Here is a 23,490-nt window from a genome sequence, read left to right as displayed (position 1 = left end):
TCCACCAGAGCAAGAGTTCCAAGAGGCCTGGGTGGAAGCTGCCAGGTTTCTCATGATCTGGTCTCAGAAGTCACCAGTTGAGGACTTCCCTGGTGGCACAGTGGTTGAGAATCTGCCTGCCAATGCAGGGGACACGAGTTCGATCCCTGGTCCGGGAAGACCCCACATGCCATGGAGCAACTAAACCTGTGTGCCACAACTACTGAAGCCCATGCGCTCTAAGCCCTGGGTGCTGCAACTACTGAGCCCGCATGCTGCAACTACTGAAGCCCGCGTGTCTAGAGCCCATGCTCCGCAACAAGAGAAGCCACCGCAACGAGAAGCCCACGCACTGCAACGAAGAGTAGCTCCTGCTCACCGCAACTAGAAGAAAGCCCACATGTAGCAACAAAGACCCAACACATATAAAAAAAAAGAAGTCACCAGTTGAAATGTCACTAAGGGGGATCCAGATTCAAGAGGAGGGGATTAGACCCAACCTGGGGTCTAGGGAGGAGTAGTAAAGAATTGACAGCCACCTTTGACCGACCACAAGGTTGCAGAGTCCTGTGGATCTTAAAAGCCCAAGTAATCTCACGTCCCCAGGTGCAGCCTCTTCTCCAGCGGGCTCCAAACTTGAACATTCATCCTCCTTGACATCTCTCTTTAAGTGTTTCATAGGATCTCAAAAATTTTTGATTCCACCCCTACTTATTTCTCCCCTGGTCTCTCCCAACTCAGTAACCATCACCACCATCTACCAGCCATTTGTCCAAAGTCTGGATCCTCCCCACGACCTCCTGTTCTCTCACTCTCACACATGGAAGACTTCAGCACGTTGTGGTGGCTCCACCTTCCAAATACTCCTGGGTCCATCATCTCTCTTCGGACTGTAGTGGCCCACGGAGGAGTCTCGCTGCTTCTTCTCTCTCACCCTGAAATCCGCCCCCACACAACAGCAGAGTGAACTTTTTTATTTTTTAAAGATATGTTATTTATTTATTTATTTATATTACTAATTCTATTTATTTTTTGGCTGCGTTGGGTCTTCGTTGCCACGCGCGGGCTTTCTCTAGCTGCAGCGAGCAGGGGTTACTCTTTGTTGAGGTCCCTGGGCTTCGCATTGCCGTGGCTTCTCTTGTCACGGAGCACGGGCTCCAGGGGCGCAGGCTCAGTAGTTGTGGCGCAAGGGCTTAGTTGCTCCGCAGCATGTGGGATCTTACTGGACCAGGACTCGAACCCATGTCCCCTGCATTGGCAGGTGGATTCTTAACCACTGCGCCACCAGGGAAGTCCCCAGCAGAGTGATCTTAAAATGCAGGTCAGATCACTCTCTCCCCACTCATCGACTTCAATTTTTCCCATCACACCTCGAGGAAAATCCAAACTCCACTGAGACCTTAGGCCTTGGGTGACATAGGACTCTTCCCTATGACATAGGACTCTTCCCGGTCTCTTCTCTTCTCCCTGACACTGCCCTGTTCCTCTGGCAGCCAAGCTTGTTCCCGTTCCTCCTTGCACTCTTTGCACCCTCTGCTCCCCTGCCTGGGACCCTGTGCCCCCAGAACCTGGCCCAATCGCTCCTGCTTGTCATTCATTCAGATCTTGGCCACGAGTCTCCTTGATTACTCAACCTAAATTAGTTCCTTCAGGTCCACCACCTTCTCTCTCTATCACATATGCTGTTTTTCTTCTTTCTAAAAAATTCTTTTAAATTGAAGTATAGTTAATTTACAATGTTGTGTTACTTTCAAGTATACAGCAAAGTGATTGTTATACGTGTATATATATTCTTTTTCAGATTCTTTTCCATTACAAATTATTACAAGATATTGAATTTAGTTCCCTGTGCTATACAGTAGGACCTTGTTGTTTATTTTATATATAGTAGTGTGTATATGTTAATCCAAAACTCCTAGTTTATCCCCACCCCCTCCCCCATCCCTGTTGGGTAACCGTAGGTTTGTTTTCTATGTCTGTGAGTCTATTTCTGTTTTGTAAATAAGTTCATTTGTATCATTTTTTTTTTTTAGATTCTACATATAAGTGACATCATGATATTTGTCCTTCTCTGTCTGACTTACTTCACTTAGTGTGATAATCTCTAGGTCCATCCATGGTGCTGCAAATGGCATTCTTTTTTTCCTTTTTATGGCTAACATTCCATTGTATATATGTACCATATCTTCTTTTTTTAAAATTAATTTTTATTGGGGTACAGTTGCTTCACAATGTTTTGCTGGAAAAATATGGAACTCTTCACGAATTTGCATGTCATCCTCGCACAGGGGCCATGCTAATCTTCTTTGTATCATTCCAATTTTAGTATATGTGCTGCTGAAGCGAGCACAGTACCACATCTTTTTTATCCATTCCTCTGTCGATGGACAGTTAGGTTGCTTCCATGTCTTGGCTATTGTGAATAGTGCCTACTGTTTTTCTTCTTATAGCACTTTTTACTCTAAAACAATCTCGTTCCTTTGTTTATTGTCTATTCATGAGTGGAGAGTCTGGGTCTTTAAAAAGGTTGATGTTGATCCCCGGCCAGAATTAGCCTCTTTCTAACCTTGTCCACTCCTGTTTGGTCTTGGTTTTATTCCTTACCAGGACCCTCCTGTCCTCTGACCCCGCCAGCCCTCACATTTGCAGCCAGAGGGCTGTCACCCAAGCCACAAGTAGCCTGGCCCCCTCGCTGTCCCCCCTACTGCCTGGCTGTCTGTCCTGTGCCACTCCCTGTCCCCTCTGCCTCCCCCTTACAGAGCTGGGCCTCACACTGCCTGCTGTGCCCCAGCTAGAGGCTGTCTCTTCCCTGCCACCCAATCACTCCTGCCCTAAGCACGTCCGCACCCCTCACCTCCACAGAGGACTTCAGCAACCACAGGGCCCCGTTTGGATGCAGCAGGAGTTGCCACTGTTGTGCTTGTGGTTAGGGGAAACCATGAGGCCATTTTTGCATAAACAACCATTAAGCTAGAGCCACGCCAGCACACATATAGCTTAGAACAAAGTGATGGCAACAGAAAAACTTAAATGCAGCCTGACAGTGTGAATCATGTTCATTTTTATCTGCTTGGTTTTATGTTTAAAAGTTGCAACCATTCAGGTGGCCATCCATGAACAGGTGTGTCTTCATTCAAGCCCTTTGGCCAAAAGTTGAACAGAGCAGACAAATGTGGGACTCCATGGGAGACAGCTCCCAGGTTCAATTTAACTCATGTCTACTGAGCACCCACAATGTTCTGGATCTGTGCAAATGCAAAATATGTCTATTCCTGCCCCAGTGAGCTCTTCCCTTGTGCCTGGAATGCCTTGTTCCCTGTGAACCCGAGCTGGTTTCTTGCGATCACTGCCTTCTATTCCAAGAAGCCGTTTCCTTAGTGAGGCGTCTTGAGCCTTTCAGGGGCCAGGGAGATGAGAAGTTGCTGAGTCTGGCTAGACTGTGAGTGATCATCCGTGGGAGGCCTCCTTGGAGTACCACAGACTCCAGTGTGTTCAACATCTTGATCCATGGATGAAATGAATCCCTGGTGGTAGACAGTTGGCGTGTTTACCTGGAAGTGTCTGTCCTGGAACTGGGTAGAAAGGCCTGTCTGCCACCACTGGGAGCTTCCCGCAGCTCTCTTGTCCACCCGAAGCCTGGGTCCTCGTCCTCAAGCTTGGCGTGGGCTCTGCCAGGGCTGCCTGGCCAGTCACGGCGGGGATCTCTTACCCCAGGGACCAGTGCAGGCCCTTCCTGGTTAGGATGATTTCCTGTGTCCTTCAACGATGCCTTGGCTTTTTTTTTTTAATTGAAGTATAGTTGATTTACAATGTTGTGTTAGTTTCAGGTGTATAGCAAAGTGACTCAGTGATATATATATATATATATATATATATATATATATATGTATATCTATGTATTCTTGTGTGTATATGTATATATGTATTCTTTTAGATTCTTTTCCATTATAGGTTATCACAAGATATTGAATATAGTTCCCTGTGCTATATAGTAGGTCCTTGTTGTTTATCTATTTTATATATAGTAGTGTGTATCTGTTTATCCCGAATTCCTAAGTTATCCCTCCCCCCCCACCCTTTCCCCTTTGGTAACCATAAGTTTGTTTTCTATGCCTATGAGTCTATTTATGTATTGTATGGAATCTAAAAGAATGATATAAATGCTTCAGCTTTTTTTTCTTTTTTTAAAGATTTATTTTTATTTATTTAGGCTGCACTGGGTCTTAGCTGCAGCACGCGGGATCTTCGTTGCAGCATGCAGGACCTTTTAGTTGCAGCATGCGGGCTTCTTAGTTGCGGCACACGGGCTTCTTAGTTGCGGCATGCAACTCTTAGTTGCAGCATGCATGCGGGATCTAGTTCCCCAACCAGGGATTGAACCCGGGCCCCCTCCATTGGGAGCCGGAGACTTACCCACTGGACCACCAGGGAAGTCCCAATGCCTTGGCTTTTTAACAACATGGAGAGCTGACACTTTTCAAGCATTTTCTACAGGTCAGATCCTGGTCTAAACACTTTGTATATAATCTCATTGAATACTCACTATGATATTATTATTCCCATGTTACAGATGTGGAAAATGAGGTTCAGAGTGGCTTAAGTAAGTGACTAAATTTATCCAGGGAGACAGAGGCGGTGCCAGGATTCCAATGCAGGCTGTGTCCCGCTTGCCAGCCCCCTATGCCTTCCTGTTTTTCTTTCTTCTCTGTCTGCCCTGCTCATCACCTCTTCAGCAAGCCTCTCTTGTGGGTTCAGATTCCTCTGAGACAGTTTAGGGCACATGGGGGTGGGAGTGGGACTAGGGCAGGAATGATAAGGCCATCTTGCAGCCAGAGAGCTTGAGGCCGAGGAAGGCCCTGGAACATGGTGAGTGCCCAGTAGAGAACCACTGGCGCATCTGCTCAGCTCAGCAGCCCCTGCCAGGGAGCAGGCCAGGCCCAGCTCTGGGTCCCAGCCTTCCACCTGGCGACTCGGGGCCTTGGAAGCAGCTCCTCGAGGGTTGGTGTCCCCTTGCTGGGCCTCCTGAGGCCCACTCTTCCTGTGGAGTAAAGGAAATGCGTTCTGTGGGTGAAGTCACACCCACTCTCGCCACTCTGCTCTGCTTAGGAATGATTTCTTGAACACTTTGGAGGAAAGAAGTTGGTGTGTTGTATGAGGGGAGGGGAGCTGGGCGAGAGGACAGGAGAACTGGTGACCGGTGACCGGCTGGGGCCTTGGGGGAGTGTGGGGACCAAGCAGGGGACTGAGCCCGTAGGTGCTGCCTGAGGGGTTGGGGCAGGGGCCCCACCTGCTGGGGAGGGCAGACACCATCCCTCAGTGGAGGGGACTGCAGAGACTGGAGCAGCGACTGGGGCCTCCAGGGGGCCATGGGGCTGCCAGCTTCCTGGGGCAGGAAGTCCCAGCTGTGGCCAGAATCCCAAAGGGCTGAGAGCAGCTCCAGCCTGAGGAATGTGAGCAGTGGGGGAGTTTGGGAGGGGGCCCTTTCCTGCCTCCCTCACTTCTCTCTCTGGGGTGTGTGTGTGTGTGTGTGTGTGTGTGTGTGTGTGTGTGTGTGTGTGTCCTCTCTTCCACTTGCTCTGTTCCCTACCAGTGTCTGTTCTTTGACCTCATGGTTTTTCTATTCCCTTTCTCTCTTTCCCTTCTTTTCCTTTCTCTCTCTGTAACCCCTTTCTCCTCCCCCCTCCCCTCTTCTCTTTCTCTCTCCCTCTCCCCCGTGCTCTCCTGGAGGGGACAAGTAGTCCCTGTAACTGTTTCCAGCTCCAAGGTAAATGGACTTGCTTGCAGGATGGCCGGACCTGGCCCATCGCCTGGCCACCCGTTGCCATGGTGACTCAGATGTGGTGTCAGGCAGCAGCCTTGGCTGTCTGGCAGGTAGGGCATGAAGGGCTCTGATGAAGAGAGAGGCTGGCCCTATTCTTCACAGATCCTGAAGGGCTCATCCCACTGCCAGGGGCTCCCATGGCAGGGGTTTGCCCGTGAATGTGGGTTCCATGCTGGATACTATCAGAGGGGCCTGCCTGAGGTGCCACATAGTGGGGGCCAGTCACACTTGGGGTCAGACTGCCTGTGTGCAGACCCCTCCTGCCCCTTTCTGGGGTCTGCTGGAGGTAAGGGATGGGAGGTGGCAAACAGCTCCAAGGAAGGAAGCTGCAGGGAGGCAGCTGTCAGTGGTGGAGGGCCAGGGGTAGCTGGACATGCCTGCGTCTGAGAGGGGCCTGTCTAGCTGTCCATGAGGTTTCCTCCCACTCCCCAAAGTTAAGGATTTGGAAAGTACAGTTTTCAGCTGACAGACAGCTTGCAGTTTCTGCACTGGTGATGGCACCTCACTCCCTCACAGGCTGCTGGCCTTGAGCATCCAGTAGGACAAGTGCCTGGCCCCTGGACTGTGCCGGGAGGAGGTCCTGATACCACCACTGTTTCCTGCAGAGGATGTGAGGGTCGATGGGGAGGAGAGCTTCCCTGAGGGCCCTGCCTGGCATGTGTGGGTAAGGAAGGGCCTGTGCCTGGCACTAATGCCTGGGATGCAGCAATAACTATCCTGCCTGTCAGACAAGAGAGAGGCATTTACAGCAAAGTGCCCAAGCAGACTCAGCCCTTGAGTTAAACAGACTTGGGTTCAAGTCCCAACTCTGCCCTTTACTGGCTGTGTGATTGTGTGTGTGTGTGTGTGTGTGTGTGTGTGTGCGCGCGCGCACACGTGCATGCACCATACCCTTTCAGAGCCTCTGTTTTCCCATCTGTAAAATGGGAATAATAACAACATTTGACTATTAGGGCTGTGTGAGGATTGAAAGAGAAAAGGCACAGAAAATGCTTAGCACCACACCTGGCACATGTTAATAATTAAACAAGGGAGCTCGATTGTTTTCATTCTCACCTGCATACCTACCCTTTCAATTTTATAAACGAGGGAGCTGGGGCCAGAGAGATTTAAAAACTTGCTCACGTCCCATCGGTCATAGTTCTGCAACACTCTGTGGGGACAGTGCCCAAACAATGCAGAGAAGCAGAACTGAGGATGAGGCTACTTTGAATCCCAGTCCCACACAGCCAGTCCCTGCAGGTTCCGCCTCGATTTCAGGCCCCTGCTGCGCCCGCTCTGTGTAGCAGTGTCTCCTGGGTAACCCCTGTCTTGCTCTGTGCAGGAGGGGATCCACTCGGGCTGTCCTGTCCCTGTGGGCAGGCCCTTCGCAGACTCAAGAAGTGCTGGAATAAAAGGAGGCCTGAGCCACTGTGGTTTACAAGGCACTTTCTATACATTTCCTCCCATCTCCACATTCTGGTTTCCAGGAGTGAGAAGGCTGCTGGGGGAAAGACAAGTCTGGTCCTGCCCAACTGCTTCATCGTCTCCAGCCTCCCTCACATCTGGCAGCACTTCACAGTTAGTCGGGTGCCCTCAGTTTCGGGATCTCCTTTAACCCTCACTAGTCTTGGATGGAGATGGGGTGGGGATTGTCCTCAACTTCTCAATTACTTACTCAAGGTCTGCCCCACTTCAGGCCCTTTCACTTAAGACCTTGGACAGACAGCACCCACTGCCTCAGTTTCCCCGTCCATACCAGCAGGCAGTTGTATTCAATCTCTAAGCCCTTTTCAGTCTTGTGGTGATGAGGCAAGAGCTACGCTGTAGATAGAGGCAGGAGGCCTGCACTTAAGCCCCGGCTCTGTGGTTTAGAGCTGGGGACCTTGGACCTGGGACTTCTCTGGGTCCCCTGTGTACCTTGCCAATGATAACACCTCAAATGTTTCCTGTGGATCAGATGAGATAGGAATGGTTAAGCATTCAGGAAATGCCCTCCCTGCCCTCTCTGGCCCCTGGCTGGCTCTTCAGTGGGGCAGGAGGAATTCTCCAGATGACCCAGCTGAGGGTAGGTATCAGATTTCAGACAAGCTATTTTTACCCTCGGGGCATGGATGGAGGCAGGTGATGTTCAGTCTCTCTGTTCTAGGATGGGGTGAAGGGGGGAAAAAAGAGAGGGAGAAAAAGGACTTCGCTGGTGGTCCAGTGGTTGACTCCGCACATCCACTGCAGGGGGCACGGGTTCGATCCCTGGTCGGGGAACTAAGGTCCCACACGCCTTGCGGCGTGGCCAAAAAAAGAAAAAAAAATAGAATGGGGTGAGGGGGCAGGGTCTCTAGTGGAGAACTTCTCCTGACCTCATGGCCTGTATTCTCCCTGCCTACATAGGGTGACATCAGTGGGAATTGGAGACCCTCTGAACAAACTCATTCATTTGGTCCACGGTGAGCCAGGCTCCGAGCTGGGTCCGGTGGACACCAGGTGTAGAGAGAGAGGGCTCCTACCTGGTGGATCTTTGCATTGATGTCCACCAAATACTCCCACAATTAAATGAATGTTGTCACAATGGAGAGCATTTAGAGCAGAGGTCCACGGGGCCAGGAGCATGAGGATGGGGGGAGAGAGAATGGAGCTGAGGGATGAGAAGGCCTTACGGAAGTGGAGAGGAGAGGGCAGAGTGCTCCAGGCAGAGGGGATGCCGTGAGAAGAGTCCAGAAGTGGGCAGTGGCCTGATGGGTATGAGGAACTGAGAGATGGCCAGTGTGGCTGGCGGTACGGGTGTGATCAAGACTGGAGGCGTGGCCGGCAATCTGCCGGGGGCCTCGTGGGTCTTGTCAAGGAAGTCCTCCCATAAGCCAAACACTTTCATGGTTGAAAAGAGTCTTGGAGACTCTCTAGTTAAATGCTCCATTTGACAGATGAGGAAACCGAGGCACAGAAAGGTAAAATAACTCATCCAACGTCTCCTGGGGGTGATGAGCTGATACAAATTCCACTTACATTCAGTTTTATAGGAAGGCACTGAACTGGAAATGCCTCATGAAGCTCTACCTCCAAAGGAGGCAGGCTTAGCTCAGAATTTCAATTATGCCCCCAACCCCACTTCCCTTCTTTGACAGCTTTAGGGTCAGGGCAAGATGAGAAGGTTGGAGACCCTCCTATCCCCCTCTGTCCACACTGGGAGAGCACAAGAGCTGGCTGTCAGAAGGGGAGTGCCCACCACCTGAGCAGCCTACCCCAGGCTGTGGGCTCTGGGTGGGGACTCAGGGCACTGGCCTCTGTTCTCTCCTCCGTCACTGACCGGCTGTATGACGTGGGGTAGTTTGCGTCCCCTCTCTGAGTTTCGGATGGAAGAATTTCTTCCATCTTCTCCATCTCCGAGGCCTATGGAAGTGCTATAGAGATATAAATGTGGGCTTTGGCTGGTAGGTCTGGGATTGTTTGTTTGTTTGTTTTGGGTCATGCTGCATGGCTTGCAGAATCTCAGTTCCCTGACCAGGGATTGAACCCGGGTGACAGCAGTGAAAGCCCAGAATCCTAACCACTAGGCCTCCAGGGAACTGCCCTGGGATTGTCTTAAACTCTGTCACTTCTCAGGTGTTCAGAAGCAATGCACTGGCTCTCAGCCTTGGTTTCCTCATCAGTAAAATGTGTAGAATAACAGTGCGTTGTAGAATAGATATGAGAATTACTGAAATAATACGTATGGAAGTTCCTAGCATAGAACTTGGTCCATAGTAGGTGTTCAATAAGTGCTAACCAAATGAATGGCATATAGGAGGTGCTTAGTAAAAAATAATGGTTTAATTCTCTACCTTCCTCACCCCCAAATCTTGAAAAATGTCAAGTGCCAACACACCCTGTAGCTAGAAGTAAAATGAGGATGTGTGCATAGGGCAGTGGAGACCATTATTTATCTTCTAGAATGAAGGTATGATCTGATTTGTATGACTATCAAAAGCCTATGGAACAGGCCACCGACATCCTCCCAGTCCTCAAGCTGGTGTCACGGATGAGTGCATCCTCTTTTTACCCGAGAGTTTGGTTCTCACTACTGTCCTTTATAGCCTTGTCTACTGGGAATCTGAAGGCCAAATGCAGTTCTCTATGGCAGCACCTTTGTGCACCTGGATTCCTAACATAATCGCTCCTCCCTTATTTTGTTCCTTAGCTCTGTTTGCATTTTGGACCCCTGTGTGTGTGCAGTCTGTGTGCATGTGCAGGCTGCCTCAGAGCCTTTTTTGGGAAGAAGACAGGGAATAGACTTGAAGGGGTGTTTAGGAGGTTGACAGATGCTCCTGCCTTGCTGGTGGGGAAACCACTGGGAGGCGGCTGGTCGCTCTGAGAGCCTGGAGCTACCTCTGTGCGGACAGGGCACCAGCTTAGGCAGCTCCCTCACACTGCAGGAGTGCCTGGTTTTCATGAGGCCTGGCTGGCGGTGGGCCAAGGCACTTCTCCCTGCTGCCTGCCTGCCTTCCAGTTCCCACCCCCCGGGGAGAGGCCAGGCGGGAGAGTGGGGGGGGCAGGGCCGTGCAGGGTCTTGCACCCTGCACTTGAATACCTGCACCACTATTGCTGGCTTTTTGAGTTCTCACAGAACCTCTCAAACCGGCTACCGGTCTTGCCTCCTCATGGGGTTGCCATGAGGTTCTGGTGAACTCATACATGAGAAAGTAGTATGTAGACAGTCTGGTTTGAGCTCTGTTTAGGTGTCTCCCAGCTATATCTCTGTAGGAAGCCCAAACTCAGTTTATAATGCTAACCTAAGTGCTCAATAAATGTTAGCCACGTGGCAGGCGTGTGCTAGGAGCTTTGAACGCTTGATCTTGTTTAATTTCATCCCCACGATGACCCTGGATGTAGGTATTATAATCCCATTTTTACAGTTGAGGGAACTGTAGGTAGTCCACAGAGGTAGGCTGAGCAGCCTGCCTGAAGTCACACAAGTTAGTTGTGGAGCCGGACTTGAGTCCAGGCCAGGCTGATGCCCAAGGGCAGCCCCGTGTCATGGTGGGTGAGCTGAGCGGTCACCCAGGCCAGCTCCTCCCCTCCAGGGTAGGTGGGCCTCCCCTGCTCTAGGCCTGTTCTTTGAGATGATTCTTTTTTGTTTTTGGGTGCTTTGGGTCTTTGTTGCTGTGCGCGGGCCTTCTCTAGTTGTAGTGAGCGGGGCCTACTCTTTGTTGTGGTGTGCAAGCTTCTCATTGCGGTGGCTTCTCTTTTTGTGGGGCACAGGCTCTAGGCGTGCGGGCTTCAGTAGTTGCAGCACGCGGGCTCAGTAGTTGTGGCACACAGGCCCTAGAGCATGTGGGCTTCAGTAGTTTCGGTGTGTGGGCTCAATAGTTGTGGCTCTCAGGCTGTAGAGCGCAGGCTCGGTAGTTGTGGTGCACGGGCTTAGTTGCTCCGCGGCATGTGGGATCTTCCCGGACCAGGGCTCGAACCTGTGCCCCCTGCATTGGCAGGCACACTCTTAGCCACTGAGCCACCAGGGAAGTCCTTCAAGATGGTTCTTGAAGGCACTAAGATGTCTCTGCTGGCTGGTCTCTACATTTTCGTGCTAATCATTGGAGGCCACGCCCTTCTCCAGGGGTCTTCCTTGGTTTCTGGGGACTCCTTGGCCCCTCCCTCTGTCTGCACCCAAACAGGTACCTAGTACTTTCCCCACCTGGTTCCCTTTGCCCCGGCCACTCCCGTCCCTGGAGTCCCTGCTGTTCCTGCTTCCCCTTCCTGCTGTTCTGCAGTCCTCCCTGTACCTCAGATGGTCCCCGTCATCAAGTCTCAGCTCCTAGGCCGCCCTTGTCATCACCCTTCTCCTCTCCCATAGGCGTTTATTAGGCACCTGCTCTGTGCCAGGCCTGACTCCATCCCTGCCCTGTGGGAATGCCTGTCTGCTGGGGCAGGTGGCTCTGAAACAGTGACTGCACAGCTCGGTCAGTGCCGTGTGGAGACAGTAAGGCTGTGGGGGCCAGGGAGGCCCTAACTCTCCCTGGGGAAAAGGCGGGGGGAGGTGCTGAAGAGGGAGGAGGAGGAAGCAGTCACTTGGCAGGTAGCGCAGGTGAAGGGATCCTAGGCAGAGGCAGTGCCCATGTGGCAGAGGAACGGAGGTGGGGTGAGAGTGTGCTCTGAGGAACCGAGCGTGGTCTGGAGCTGGGAGAGCAGCGGCGGGGACAGTGGCAGGAGGTACAGAGTAGGGCCTTGATCCTGAGAGCGGTAGGAAGCCATCGAGGAGTCTTGAGCAGGGTACATGCCTGCTCAGGCTTGCTCTTCAGAAAAGTCTGTGTGGTCCTAAGGCACAGAACGAAGTCCCAGTTGCAAGGACTGGGTCCAGCCTCCCTGCAAGGCAGGACGCTGTAGGTTGTGGTTGTCTAGTTGGTGGCTTTGGGTTTTGGAAAGATCCTTCCGGTGTTGCATAGAGGCCTGGAAGGAGGTGGAGAGCTACTGGAGGCCTGTGGACTGGCTGTGGAAATAACCTAGTGAGTGAGCAGTGCGGGGGCCTGAGCACATCAGGGCAGGGGGGCTAGCCTGAGAGTTTAAGGAGGTTGGGTCACTGAGACTTGGCTACTTGGGGGAGGGAGGAAATCCAGATTAAGTCTGTAGTGTGGGCCTGTTGTCAAATTGCCCAGAAGGAGCCCTGGCCGAGGGGGCTTTACCAGGACCAGCCTTTCCCTCTGTGTGCCTCAGTTTCCCCAGGTGTGAAGGGATTGAGCAAAGTGGCCTTTCTTGCTCTGACCCAGCAGTTCTGTCACACGACTCTGGCTGAGGAGAAGGGACACAGAGACCACAGTGTAGCCAGCTGGGGCCTAGTCTGGGATTATCGAATCTGGCCGGGTCTGTTATGGCTGGAAGCCAGCGCCTGGCATGGCTACCGTCTGAGAGCGCATGTCCCTGGCCCTTAGATGCCCTCCCCACCTTCGTGCAGGCTCTGTCCTCCCTGTCAGCTGTCTTGGCTCAGCCTGCCTGGCCGCCCCAGGCCCTAACTCTGACCAGGGCCTCTGCTCTCCCCGTGACTGGCCCTGAGAGGAATGGCTCGGCTCTGGAGCCTTATTGGCAAAACCCTGCCTGGGTCACACACGCCCCTGCTTCCCGGGCTGGATGCCTGCCCACCATGGGATTAGAAGGAGGACTGGCCTTGCCTGCCCTGACGTGGCAGACTGCCTTGGAGCCCAAGGAAGGAGTTGGAGTCTGAGAGGCTGTGCTTTGCCTCCCTGCTCATGCTCCAGCCCAGGGGCTCTGCACTCCTCTCTTTGAGGGAAGTGGGAACACAGCACAGTGGGGCTTGTTCCTTAGCTTGCCTGGGGGGGGAGTGGAGTGGGAGCTCAGCCCTGCTCGGAGTACAGTATTTCCTGCCTGACAGGTAACCGGGCTCCTTAGCTTCCTCATTGGAAAGCTCAGCTGGCCATGCCAGAGCCCTGCAGGATTAGATCCCAGAATCCGGGAATCAAGGGTGGGATATCTTGGGGACTGGCCGTCTCCCCCTGCCCCTGCCTGGTGAGTGACAGATGAGGTTCAGGAGGGGAGGGGCTTGCTCAGGATCACATAGCACCTGAGGGGCAGGGCTAGGATTTGAACTCAAGTCTGTCTCTAGACATTCCTTTACAAACCTTTGATGAGGTCCTACTGTGTGCCAGGTACTTCTTTTTTTTAAAATTTAATTCATTTATTGATTGATTTTTGGCTGCGCTGGGTCTCTGCTGCTGCGCACGGGCTTTCTCTAGTTGCGGCGAGCGAGGGCTACACTTTGTTGCGGTGCGTGGGCTTCTTATTGCTGTGGTTTCTCTTGTTGCGGAGCACGGGCTCTAGGCGCGCGGGCTTCAGTAGTTGCAGCACGTGGGCTAAGTAGTTGTGGCTCACGGGCTTACTTGCTCTGTGGCATGTGGGATCTTCCCAGACCAGGGATCAAACCTGTGTCCCCTGCATTGGCAGGCGGATTCTTAACCACTGAGCCGCCAGGGAAGTCCCTGTGCCAGGTACTTCTAAGCATGAGCACTAGAGTAGGAGCTTCGCAAAGGATTGGCCCAATTTCTCTTATATGCTCAGTGTTTGGGGGAGGGTCCAATACAGAGGAGGTGCTCGTTGAATGAATGAGTGAATGAATGAATGAACAAATGGGTAAGGCAAAGATCCTGCCTCCAGGCATGTAGACTCCAATGGATGGGACTTTTGTTTTGCACAACAGGAAATAGGAGGCTGGTAGGAGTGGGTATTGGCTAGGTGGGAAGCAGAGAGGATTGGAATTCAGATGTCCTGACTGCTGGTCGAGGGCTTTTTCCATCCTCACTTTCCTCATCTGTAAAATGGGATAAACAGTTTTCACCCTCTGCCTGCCTCGTGAGGATCCAGTGAGGCAGTAGATGAGAATAGGCTTATAAAGCAGGGATATTGTGCTGGGGCTTCCCTGTGTGCACATACAGAACTGCCCAGAAACTCCACATGCTCTGCTTTTCTTCTGCCCCCTTACCCTCTGCATTTTGCCTCCCCCATTGCCCTAGCTTTCTCCAGGGCTTCTTTCTGGAATGTTCTGCCCAGAACCTCTAGCCATGGGAGGGGTGGGGAAGAGTGTGGGTGAATGGAGTCTGCCTGCCTCCTTCCTCTACCATCTCCCACACCCAGAAAGCCAGCCACCCGCATCCACATCCAAGCAGGCCCCCAATGCACACCAGGCCGGAAATGCCTTGGCAGTGGTTACCATGGTGACGGGTCCTGATGCTTGGACTGCAGCGGCCTGGGAGCTGCCTGCAACAGCCTGGCAGCCTGGCACCCGCAGGCCCCCACCCAGGCTGCGAGCTCCGGTGCAACTGCCCTCCTCTCTCTCCTTTTGGTCCCTAGCACTAAGCCTGGTACCCAGGGACTCTTGGGAATGAGCTGCCTGTCTGGGAACCCACAAGCTGTTCTGGGTCAGACTGGCTTGGTTCAAATCCCAGTTCTACCTCTTAGGGAGTCAGTGACCTAAACAAGTTAACTCCGTGTCTTTTGAATTTACTGAATTAGCTACGGGATCCTTGTGAAGGGAGTTATCCAAAGGGTATAGACTGCCAGAATGAGACCCATCCTTGCCCCGAGCCGTCACTGCCCCCATCCTGCAGCAGTGGCAGGGTCAACATCGGGTCATAGCACTATTTGCTGCTGAATCCGCATCCAGGGCCCTAGATTCCTCATCTCGGGCCCCAGGAGGTCCTGCAGACAGTGTAGTGTGGTGGGTAGGACCTAAGACTCTGTGGGTCACAGCTGGGCTTGGCACTTACTTGGGCTTCAGTTTCCTCATCTATTTTTTTTTTTTTAATTGAATTTGTTGCAATATTTCTTCTGTTTTATGCTTTGGTTTTTTGGCCACGAGGCCCCCCTCGACCAGGGATTGAACCCGCACCCCCTGCATTGGAAGACGAAGTCTTAACCACTGGACCGCCAGGGAAGTCCCAGTTTCCTCATCTTTGAAATGAGGATAATAATGTACCTCTTTCAGAGGTTTGTTGTATGGATAAAATTTGAATTAGTACTTGTAAAGTGCTTAGACGAGTATCTGATACTTAATAAGCACTTTATAAATGTTAGCGGTGACTTATCATCACCACAATTGGCATTGGCCATGAAAATTGGAACCCCTATGCCTGTCCCTCCTGTCATTTTTCTCACTCAGGCAGGTTTCCCCACCTCTGTTCACAGTGTGATGAGAGAAAGCAGGCGAGAGAGATAGGATGGCAGTTTGGCTCCCCTTCCTCATCCCACCCCATCCAGGGGACTGCTAGGCACGTCCCACCTCTGCTGCCTGGCGAGTGAGACAAGCTGGGCCCTGGGCAGAAACTCCTCCTCTAACTCATGAGTTTGAGGACTTTCTCTGCTGATTCTCCAGCTGGCAGCTGTTCCAGCCCCAGTCTGGATCAGCCAGCTGGTCAGTGACCGCCCAGAGCCCTCCTGGTCAGTAGAGCTGATGACAGATGAGCACCCAGCAGAGATGCTGCTACTGATGTCATCTGAAGAATGAGGAGCCCAAGGAAGGGGCTCTTATAGGATGAAATAGGAGCAAATCCCCAGGCTTGACTGCTGTAGGGCTCACTAGGCCTCCCTGAAGAGTGAGGGGGAATCTTTCCAGAATGAAGGAGAATCTGAGGCAAAACTTGAATAAGCTGGCCCACCAGCTGAATTAATTCTCTGCTCCATCCCTCTCTCCCAGCCCCCTCCTTCGGGTCCAAGGTTATGTTAACACGGAATTGTTGGCCAAAAGGAAGCTGGGCATAAGGGCATCCAGAGAGCCCCTAGGGGTCTGAGACCCTGGGCTGGAAGGTTGTGGCCACTCTTGGAGTTGGGGTCTTATGGTGGGTGGCCCTGGGGTCTCTGGGACTGGCAGATCTGGGAGACCCTGCTGTGAGCTGACCGCCTCGTCTGTTCCCCAGGGCCTGGCCTCCGTGTTCTCCAACCGTGCATCCCGGAAGTCGGCCTCACACACTGGGAACAACATGGCAGAAGGCGAGGGCTACCGGAACCCCACGGAGGTGCAGATGAGCCAGCTGGTGCTGCCCTGCCACACCAACCAGCGCGGCGAGCTGAGCGTCGGGCAGCTGCTCAAGTGGATTGACACCACCGCCTGCCTGTCCGGTGAGGCCGCGCCCGGCACAGCTGCCCTCCCAGCCCCGGCACCACACACCCAGAGGAGGGGCCCCAGTTTTCAGAGATGGTTGCCGTCCCCGGGTGCCACCCTCCTCCCTCATCCCAGCCTTTGCTCAGGCTGCTCCACCTGCCTGCGATGCCCTCTTCAAGTTCTCCATGCTCTGCTCAGGCCCAGCCTCTTGCCCGGAGGCCCCCAGAGCTCTGAGTACTATAACCTAAGGTCCCTGCTCTGACACAGCGCGGCCTTCAATGTGGCTGCTCCGGGACTGGCTGTGAGCAAAGCCTGTGGCATTGAGTAGAGTTGAGTGGAGCTGGATTGAGCTCATTTCGTTGCCTTGGGTGCCCCAGTATTCTCCAGCCCACAGAGAGTTCACAGTCTGATGGGGGGGCCAGACAGGAGACTGACTGCCCCTCGGTACTGTCTGATGGGAGCTGGGAAAGGGAGGTGGAAGCAAGGCTCTGGGAGAACAGACCAGAGGCTCTGCCCCAGCTCTGGGGGCGGAGAAGGGATTCTAGAAGGACTAAGGCCTGGGAGCACAGTCCTCAGAGAAAGAATGACTCAGGCAAGGAGACAGAGGTGGGTGAGGTTGACTGGACAGGGGTACGGGCACTCTAGGAGGTCAGGAAGTAGAATAGCATGGTGTGATCATTCATTCATTCGACAGGTGCTTGACAGCTGCTTATTGAGTATCTCCTGCGTGCCAGGCGCTGCTCCAGGACTGGGGCACAGCAGTGAACAAGACAGGCAAAAATCCTTGCCCTCAAGTGACATGCAGTCTAGCAGGAGGGAGAGGCACTAGACAGACAAAACCCAGATATGTAAGACAGGGTCAGGGTGTCGTCATCACGGTGAGGAAAGTAAAGAAGGGTGGGAGCACGGGCGAGGAGGCAGGCCTTAGCTAGGCGGTCTGACGTTTGATCAGAGGCCTGGGTCACGGGGAGGCTGCTAACGCGTGCTTTCTTCTCCTGACGCCAGCGGAGAGGCATGCTGGCTGCCCCTGCGTCACAGCCTCCATGGACGATATCTATTTTGAGCACACCATTAGGTAAGCGGCCCCTCCTGCCCTTCCTTCTGGTCTCCCCACCACGAGCCCAGAGCCCTTCCCCCATCTACTGCCTGCTCAGCCTGTGTGCTGCCTGGAACCTGCCTCAGCTGACTGAGGGCCTCTGCAGATGGAGAGGGGGCAGACTTTAGTGAGCAGCGACCCGTCTGCAAGGTCTCTGGGACAGCGGTGGGCTAGAAGCTGCCCTGTGGCTGGCAGCTCCCTCAGCCAGGCTTGGAGTTGGGTGCTGCTGAGGCAGCATCATGGGGTGCTGTGTGACTTTGGGGAAGGCAGTCTCTTTCTCCGGTCCTCAGTTTTCTTATCTTCAAAATGGAAGGGGTTAGACTTGATCAGTGAATGCCTTTTTGAGCTTGGACATTCTCTGTGGGTCATTGGTCATCAGACTGTAGGGAGGTTCCTAGATAAGGTGCCTTGGCAGAGCCTGACCCAGAAGTTTGGACCATTCAGCCTCTGCTCATGTACCCCCAGGGATGAGGAACTCATTACCTCCTGTTTTTTTGGGTTTTCGGGTTTTTTTTTTTTTTTAACTGTCTGTACTGGTTAGAAGACTCTTCATTACACGGTGCTGAGCTTTGTCTCTGCACAGCTTTGCTGGGACCCAGGGAGCATGCTGAGCCCTCTGCCCAGGACAGGCTGCAGGGCTGCATACAGTGCTTTGGCCTCCAGGTCTGCTCTTAAACTATCAGTGCCTAGGACATCAAGTGCCAAGGACTTATTCAGGACTTCCTGGTGCCCCATGAGTTGTGGTTAGGGGAAAAGTTTGGCTGGTCCCTGTATTCACTTACTTAGTCATTCATCACTGCTTGTGGACCAGGGCCCATGCTGGGTTTGGGGTCCACAAAGTCAACTGGAACATAGTCCCTGTGCCCCAGGAGCTCCCAGACTGCGGGGAGGCAGATATAGAAACATAATTTCAATTCAAAGCAGTGAATTCCAGGCTAACAATGATCTCTGCATATGGGTGCTTTGTAATACTCTTTCTAAATGTCTTTTATTTTAGAATAGTTTTTGATTTACAAAAACACTGTAGATAGTACAGAGTTCCCATATACCCCATGCCGAGATTCCCTATTATTAACATCTTACATTCGTATGGTACTTCTGTCACAATGAGCCAATATTGATGCGTTATTTGTAATGTCTTTTTAATTAACTTAAGTCCTCAGAACAACCCTATGAGGTCGTGGCTATTAGTACCCTCATTTTACAGGTGAGGAAACGGAGGCCCAGAGAAGTGAAGTAACTTGCTTAGAGTCATACAGCTGGTGGAGAACCCAGGATATACTACGAGCCAGGCAGTCTGGCCCCAGAGCCCTTGTTCTTAACAAACAGGCCTCATTGTCTATATGTCTGGGTGTGGGTATAGTGAGTGGCACAGAGAGTAGTCAAGGGTGGCTTCCTGGAGGAGGTGTTTGAGCTGGCTCCAGTACTGTGTGTAGTGACAATTTGTAGGCCAGTGGAGCCGTGTCTGGGCCAGCTCTGGGTCTCTGTTGCCAACATGGGATCTGGCACTTGGAGGAGCAAGGGATAGAGAAGGCTGGGGTGGGGTGTGTACATGATGGATGGGCACGCTGCGGGACCCAGTGGAGTAGAGGTGAGTCTGGGCAGAGGAGGGTGTGGGTGGGAGGAAAAGCTGGAGAGGATCCTGGGAAGGTGGGCAAGCTGGAGAGGGGCCTGGAGCATGACTGGTGGCCAGGAAAGGCCTGGCCATACCTGAGGAAAGCTGGGGAAGGTTTTTTTGTTTGTTTTTGCTTTTGCCATTTAAAAATATCTCAAAGGACTTCCCTTGTGGCGCAGTGGTTAAGAATGCGCCTACCAATGCAGGGGACATGGGTTTGCGCCCTGGTCCGGGAAGATCCCACATGTCACGGAGCAACTAAGCCCATGCGCCACAACTACTGAGCCTGTGCTCTAGAACCTGCGTGCCACAACTACTGAAGGCTGCACGCCTAGAGCCTGTGCTCCGCAACAAGAGGAGCCACTTCAATGAGAAGCCTGCGCGCCACAACCAAGAGTAACCCCTATTCACCGCAACTAGAGAAAGCCCACACGCCACAACGAAAACCCAACGTGGCCAAAAAATAATAAATAAATAAATTAAATTAAATTAAATTCTAAAAAAAATTTTTAAATATCTCAAAATGTATCTCTAATGGATAAGAACTTTTAAAAACATAATTTCAATACCACTACCACAACTAAAGAAAATGAACAATTTCTCACTAACATCAAATATCCAGTCAGCATTCAGTTGCCCACAATGTCTCATGAATTTGTTTTTATTTTGTTTTGCTTTACAGTTATTTTTGTTGCTCAAGTCAGGATGCAAATCAGGTTGCAATTGGTTGCTAGGTCTCTTAAGTCTTTTATTTTTTTTTTTTTGGCCATGCCTTGCGGGATCTTAGTTCCCTGACCAGGGATCGAACCCAGGCCCCGGCAGTGAAAGTGACGAGTCCTAACCACTGGACCACCAGGGACTTCCCTCTTAAGTCTTTTTTTAACCCGTAGGTCCTATATCTCCCTGCAACACCCTCTCCATCTACCCCCTCCTCCCCCCTCCCTCTCCCTCTCTATCTGTTTTCCCTTGAAGTTTGTTTGTTTTTTTTTTAAATAAATAGATTTATTTATTTATTTTTGGCTGTGTTGGCTCTTCGTTGTTGTGCACGGGCTTTCTCTAGTTGCGGCGAGCGGGGGCTACTCTTTGTTGCGGTGCACGGGCTTCTCATTGCGGTGGCTTCTCTTGTTGCGGAGCACGGGCTCTAGGCACACGGGGTTCAGTAGTTGTGGCTTGCGGGCTCTAGGGCACAGGCTCAGTAGTTGTGATGCACGGGCTTAGTTGCTACATGGCATGTGGGATCTTCCCAGAACAGGGCTCGAACCTGATCTTCCCAGAACAGGGCTCGAACCTATGTCCACTGAATTGGCAGGCGATTCTTAACCACTGCGCTACCAGGGAAGTCCCAAGAAGGTATTTTTTAATTAAAGTATGTATATTGCTTTTTAGACATATTGCAATTGCATACTTAATACACTACAGTATAGTGTAAACATATCTTTTATATGCACCAGGAAACCAAAAAAATTGTGTGACTCGCTTTATTGCGATATTTGCTTTATTGCCATGGTCTGGAACCAAATCCATAGTATCACTGTTGTATGAACTATTTGAAAGTAAGTTGCAGACATCATGACACTTCATCCCTCCATATGTCAGCATGCATCTCCTAAAAATGATAGTCCCCTATCTGACTATTAGAACTACTAAAAAAATAATAATAATAACAGAAATGAACAAGTCAGGACTTCCCTGGTGGCGCAGTGGTTAAGAATCTGCCTGCCAATGCAGGGGACACAGGTTGGAGCTCTGGTCCAGGAAGATCCCACATGCCACGGAGCAACTAAGCCCGTGCGCCACAGCTACTGAAGCCCACGTGCCTAGAGCCCGTGCTCCACAACAAAGAGAAGCCACCACAAGGAGAAGCCCATGCACCACAACGAAGAGTAGTAGCTCCGCTGGACGCAACTAGAGGAAGCCTGCGCGCTGCACTGAAGACCCAACACAGTCAAAAATAAATAATTAAATAATTTAAAAATAAAAAAGTCACCACAGGGCAGCAAAGTGGCTCCCTCAGGGATTCTGATGTTCATCTGGACCTGGGAGTCATTCTAGAGGGACAGTTGCAGCTGGAAAGAGCAGGGCTAGGGTGGTCAGTAGAATCAGTCTAGAATCCTGGCTCTATCCATCTTTAGCTGGGTGACCTTAGGCAAATGGCTTACCCTCTCTGATGCTCAGTCCCCCCTAAACCTACCTGCCAAACTTGTTCTGAGGTTCAAATGAGGTCGTACACAGTGCCTGGCACATAGTAGGTATTCTTTTTTTTTTTTTAAATTAATTAATTAATTAATTAATTAATTTATGGCTGTGTTGGGTCTTCATTTCTGTGCGAGGGCTTTCTCTACTTGCGGCAAGTGGGGGCCACTCTTCATCGCGGTGTGCGGGCCTCTCACTATCGCGGCCTCTCTTGTTGCGGAGCACAGGCTCCAGACGCGCAGGCTCAGCAATTGTGGCTCACGGGCCTAGTCGCTCCATGGCATGTGGGATCTTCCCAGACCAGGGCTCGAACCTGTGTCCCCTGCATTGGCAGGCAGATTCTCAACCACTGCGCCACCAGGGAAGCCCAGTAGGTATTCTTTAAATGTTTTTATTTCCCTTCCTACCCTATGTTTATAGTATCTTGTGCTTAGTAGGCATTCAATAATTGTGGAATTCATTAATTCAGTAGGCCACTATTCATGGTCTACCTTGTGCCATGTGCAAGGACTTGAAGATTCAGTGGTGAGCAAAACAGACATGATCCTTGCCCCAGCAGAGCTTAAGGACTGTGGGGGAGACAGAGGTCAATCTGTTGGAAGAAGTGTTAGGAGGGTGAACCTTATGGGGCTCTGGGAGGGCAGGGAGAGCTTTCCTTAGGAAGGACTGTTGAGCTGAGAGCAAAGAGAAGCTTGAGCATTCATTGGACAAGGGGGAGCGGGGGAAACGGGGAGATGAATGACATCATGCCACTTCTCTTGCCCCAGCTTCCCCACCTGTAGAATGAGGTGCTAACACTGTCTTGCCAGCTTGCTTTGAGGACTCAGTGACGTGGTAGATGTGAATACGCTCCGTATGCCATGATGTTCTCCTGCCAGTTCCTATCAGCAGAGACCCCTGTTCTCTCCCTCTGTCCCCTCTTGGAAGGCCTACATCCTGCTTTTCTCTCCTCAGTGTTGGACAAGTGGTGAATATCAAGGCCAAGGTGAACCGGGCCTTCACCTCCAGTATGGAGGTGAGCAGGTGGGTGGGTGGGTTTCTACCTCCTCTTCATTCTCAGCCGCCAGCTCGGGCACACTCACACTCACACTCACAGTGCCCTGATTGAGGCAGCAGAGTTCTGAAACAGCTGGCAGGGTTGGGGGGATCCTAGGGCAATGTCCAATATCCATAACACAGAAGGGAAAACTGAGGCTAGGGAGGGGAAGAGATTTGCCCCAGGTCACCAAGCCATGTAGATTCCAATGTGAGCCTTGACTTCCAGCCTCCTGGGTCTTCACACCTAGTCTCAGACCCTCTTTTCAGCAGCCAGGTGGTCTCAGGAATGCAAGGAAGATAGCCACTGTGCCTGGCCCTGAAGGCAGTGGTCTGGAGGAGGGCACTGGACTTCCATCCATTAGCTTACCTCCCACAGCCTCTGTCTGCACATCTGTAGAATGGGAACATGATTCCCTTGTGGCAGGGTTGTTGAAGGTTTAATGGGAGGACTCTTTGGGGATGCACAGGGCTCTGTGAGCTCTGGAAGAGGGCCTCATCATTCCCATTTTACAGATGAGGAAACTGAGGCCCAGAGAAAGGAAGTGACTTGCCCAAGGTGTCCCAGGGAGCCAGGGGCAGAATCAGAACCTACCCCAGGTCTCTAGGCCCCTGGACTTGGTAGGTGATACAGAAGCACCAGAGGCCAGGCCTGGGGTGGAACTTGCTGTCTCCACCTGCGGGGCCTCGGGTTGGTGAGCTCTGTTTCCTCCCTCCTCAGTCGTCCACCTTGCTCTTCCTCTCCAGGTGGGCATCCAGGTGGCCTCCGAGGACCTGTGCTCTGACAAGCAGTGGAGCGTGTGCAAGGCCTTGGCCACCTTTGTGGCCCACCGGGAGCTCTCCAAGGTAGGTGGCTACACCTGACAACCCGATGCTGCCGGCCCACCTGGGTGCCTGTCTACGTGGTGATTCTGGGGGTTGGTGGAGAGGTAGAGGTGGAGGCACAGCAGGGAGTCCCCAGAAGAAGGCCCACCCCGTGCTGTGGTTGAACCCCAGGCGCCTCCCCGCTCGGCTTTTCCCCACCTCTCCCTGTGCACCTCGCGCCCCAGGATCCTCCAGTTCTCTCCATTGCCTCCCATGTCCTGCATCAACACCCCCCATCCACAGTGCCTTTGCCGAAGAATGGGGACGGGGACGCTGGAGGATGAAAGTGATGCATCAGTCAACAGGGAGGTGGAAGATGGAGACAAAGAGGGGACAAG

At 52.1% G+C, this 23,490-nt stretch overlaps 1 protein-coding gene across 7 annotated transcripts in view; it reads left to right on the top strand.

The window, feature by feature from the left end:
• The window catches only part of ACOT11 (acyl-CoA thioesterase 11), a 58,572-nt gene that overhangs the window by 13,851 nt on the left and 21,231 nt on the right, over window positions 1–23,490 (top strand). For all 7 annotated transcript variants that reach the window (XM_082357068.1, XM_082357069.1, XM_082357072.1 and 4 more), the window contains exons 2-5: window positions 16,165–16,366; window positions 17,355–17,424; window positions 22,208–22,268; window positions 23,036–23,134. In XM_082357068.1, coding sequence (XP_082213194.1) covers window positions 16,165–16,366; window positions 17,355–17,424; window positions 22,208–22,268; window positions 23,036–23,134 — 432 coding nt within the window. The remainder of the gene's footprint in view (window positions 1–16,164; window positions 16,367–17,354; window positions 17,425–22,207; window positions 22,269–23,035; window positions 23,135–23,490) is intronic.

This window comes from Balaenoptera borealis (genome assembly GCF_965194805.1).
Source record: "Balaenoptera borealis genome assembly, chromosome: 1".
Lineage (NCBI taxonomy): Eukaryota > Metazoa > Chordata > Mammalia > Artiodactyla > Balaenopteridae > Balaenoptera > Balaenoptera borealis.
This window is presented reverse-complemented; position numbering and strand designations above follow the sequence as displayed.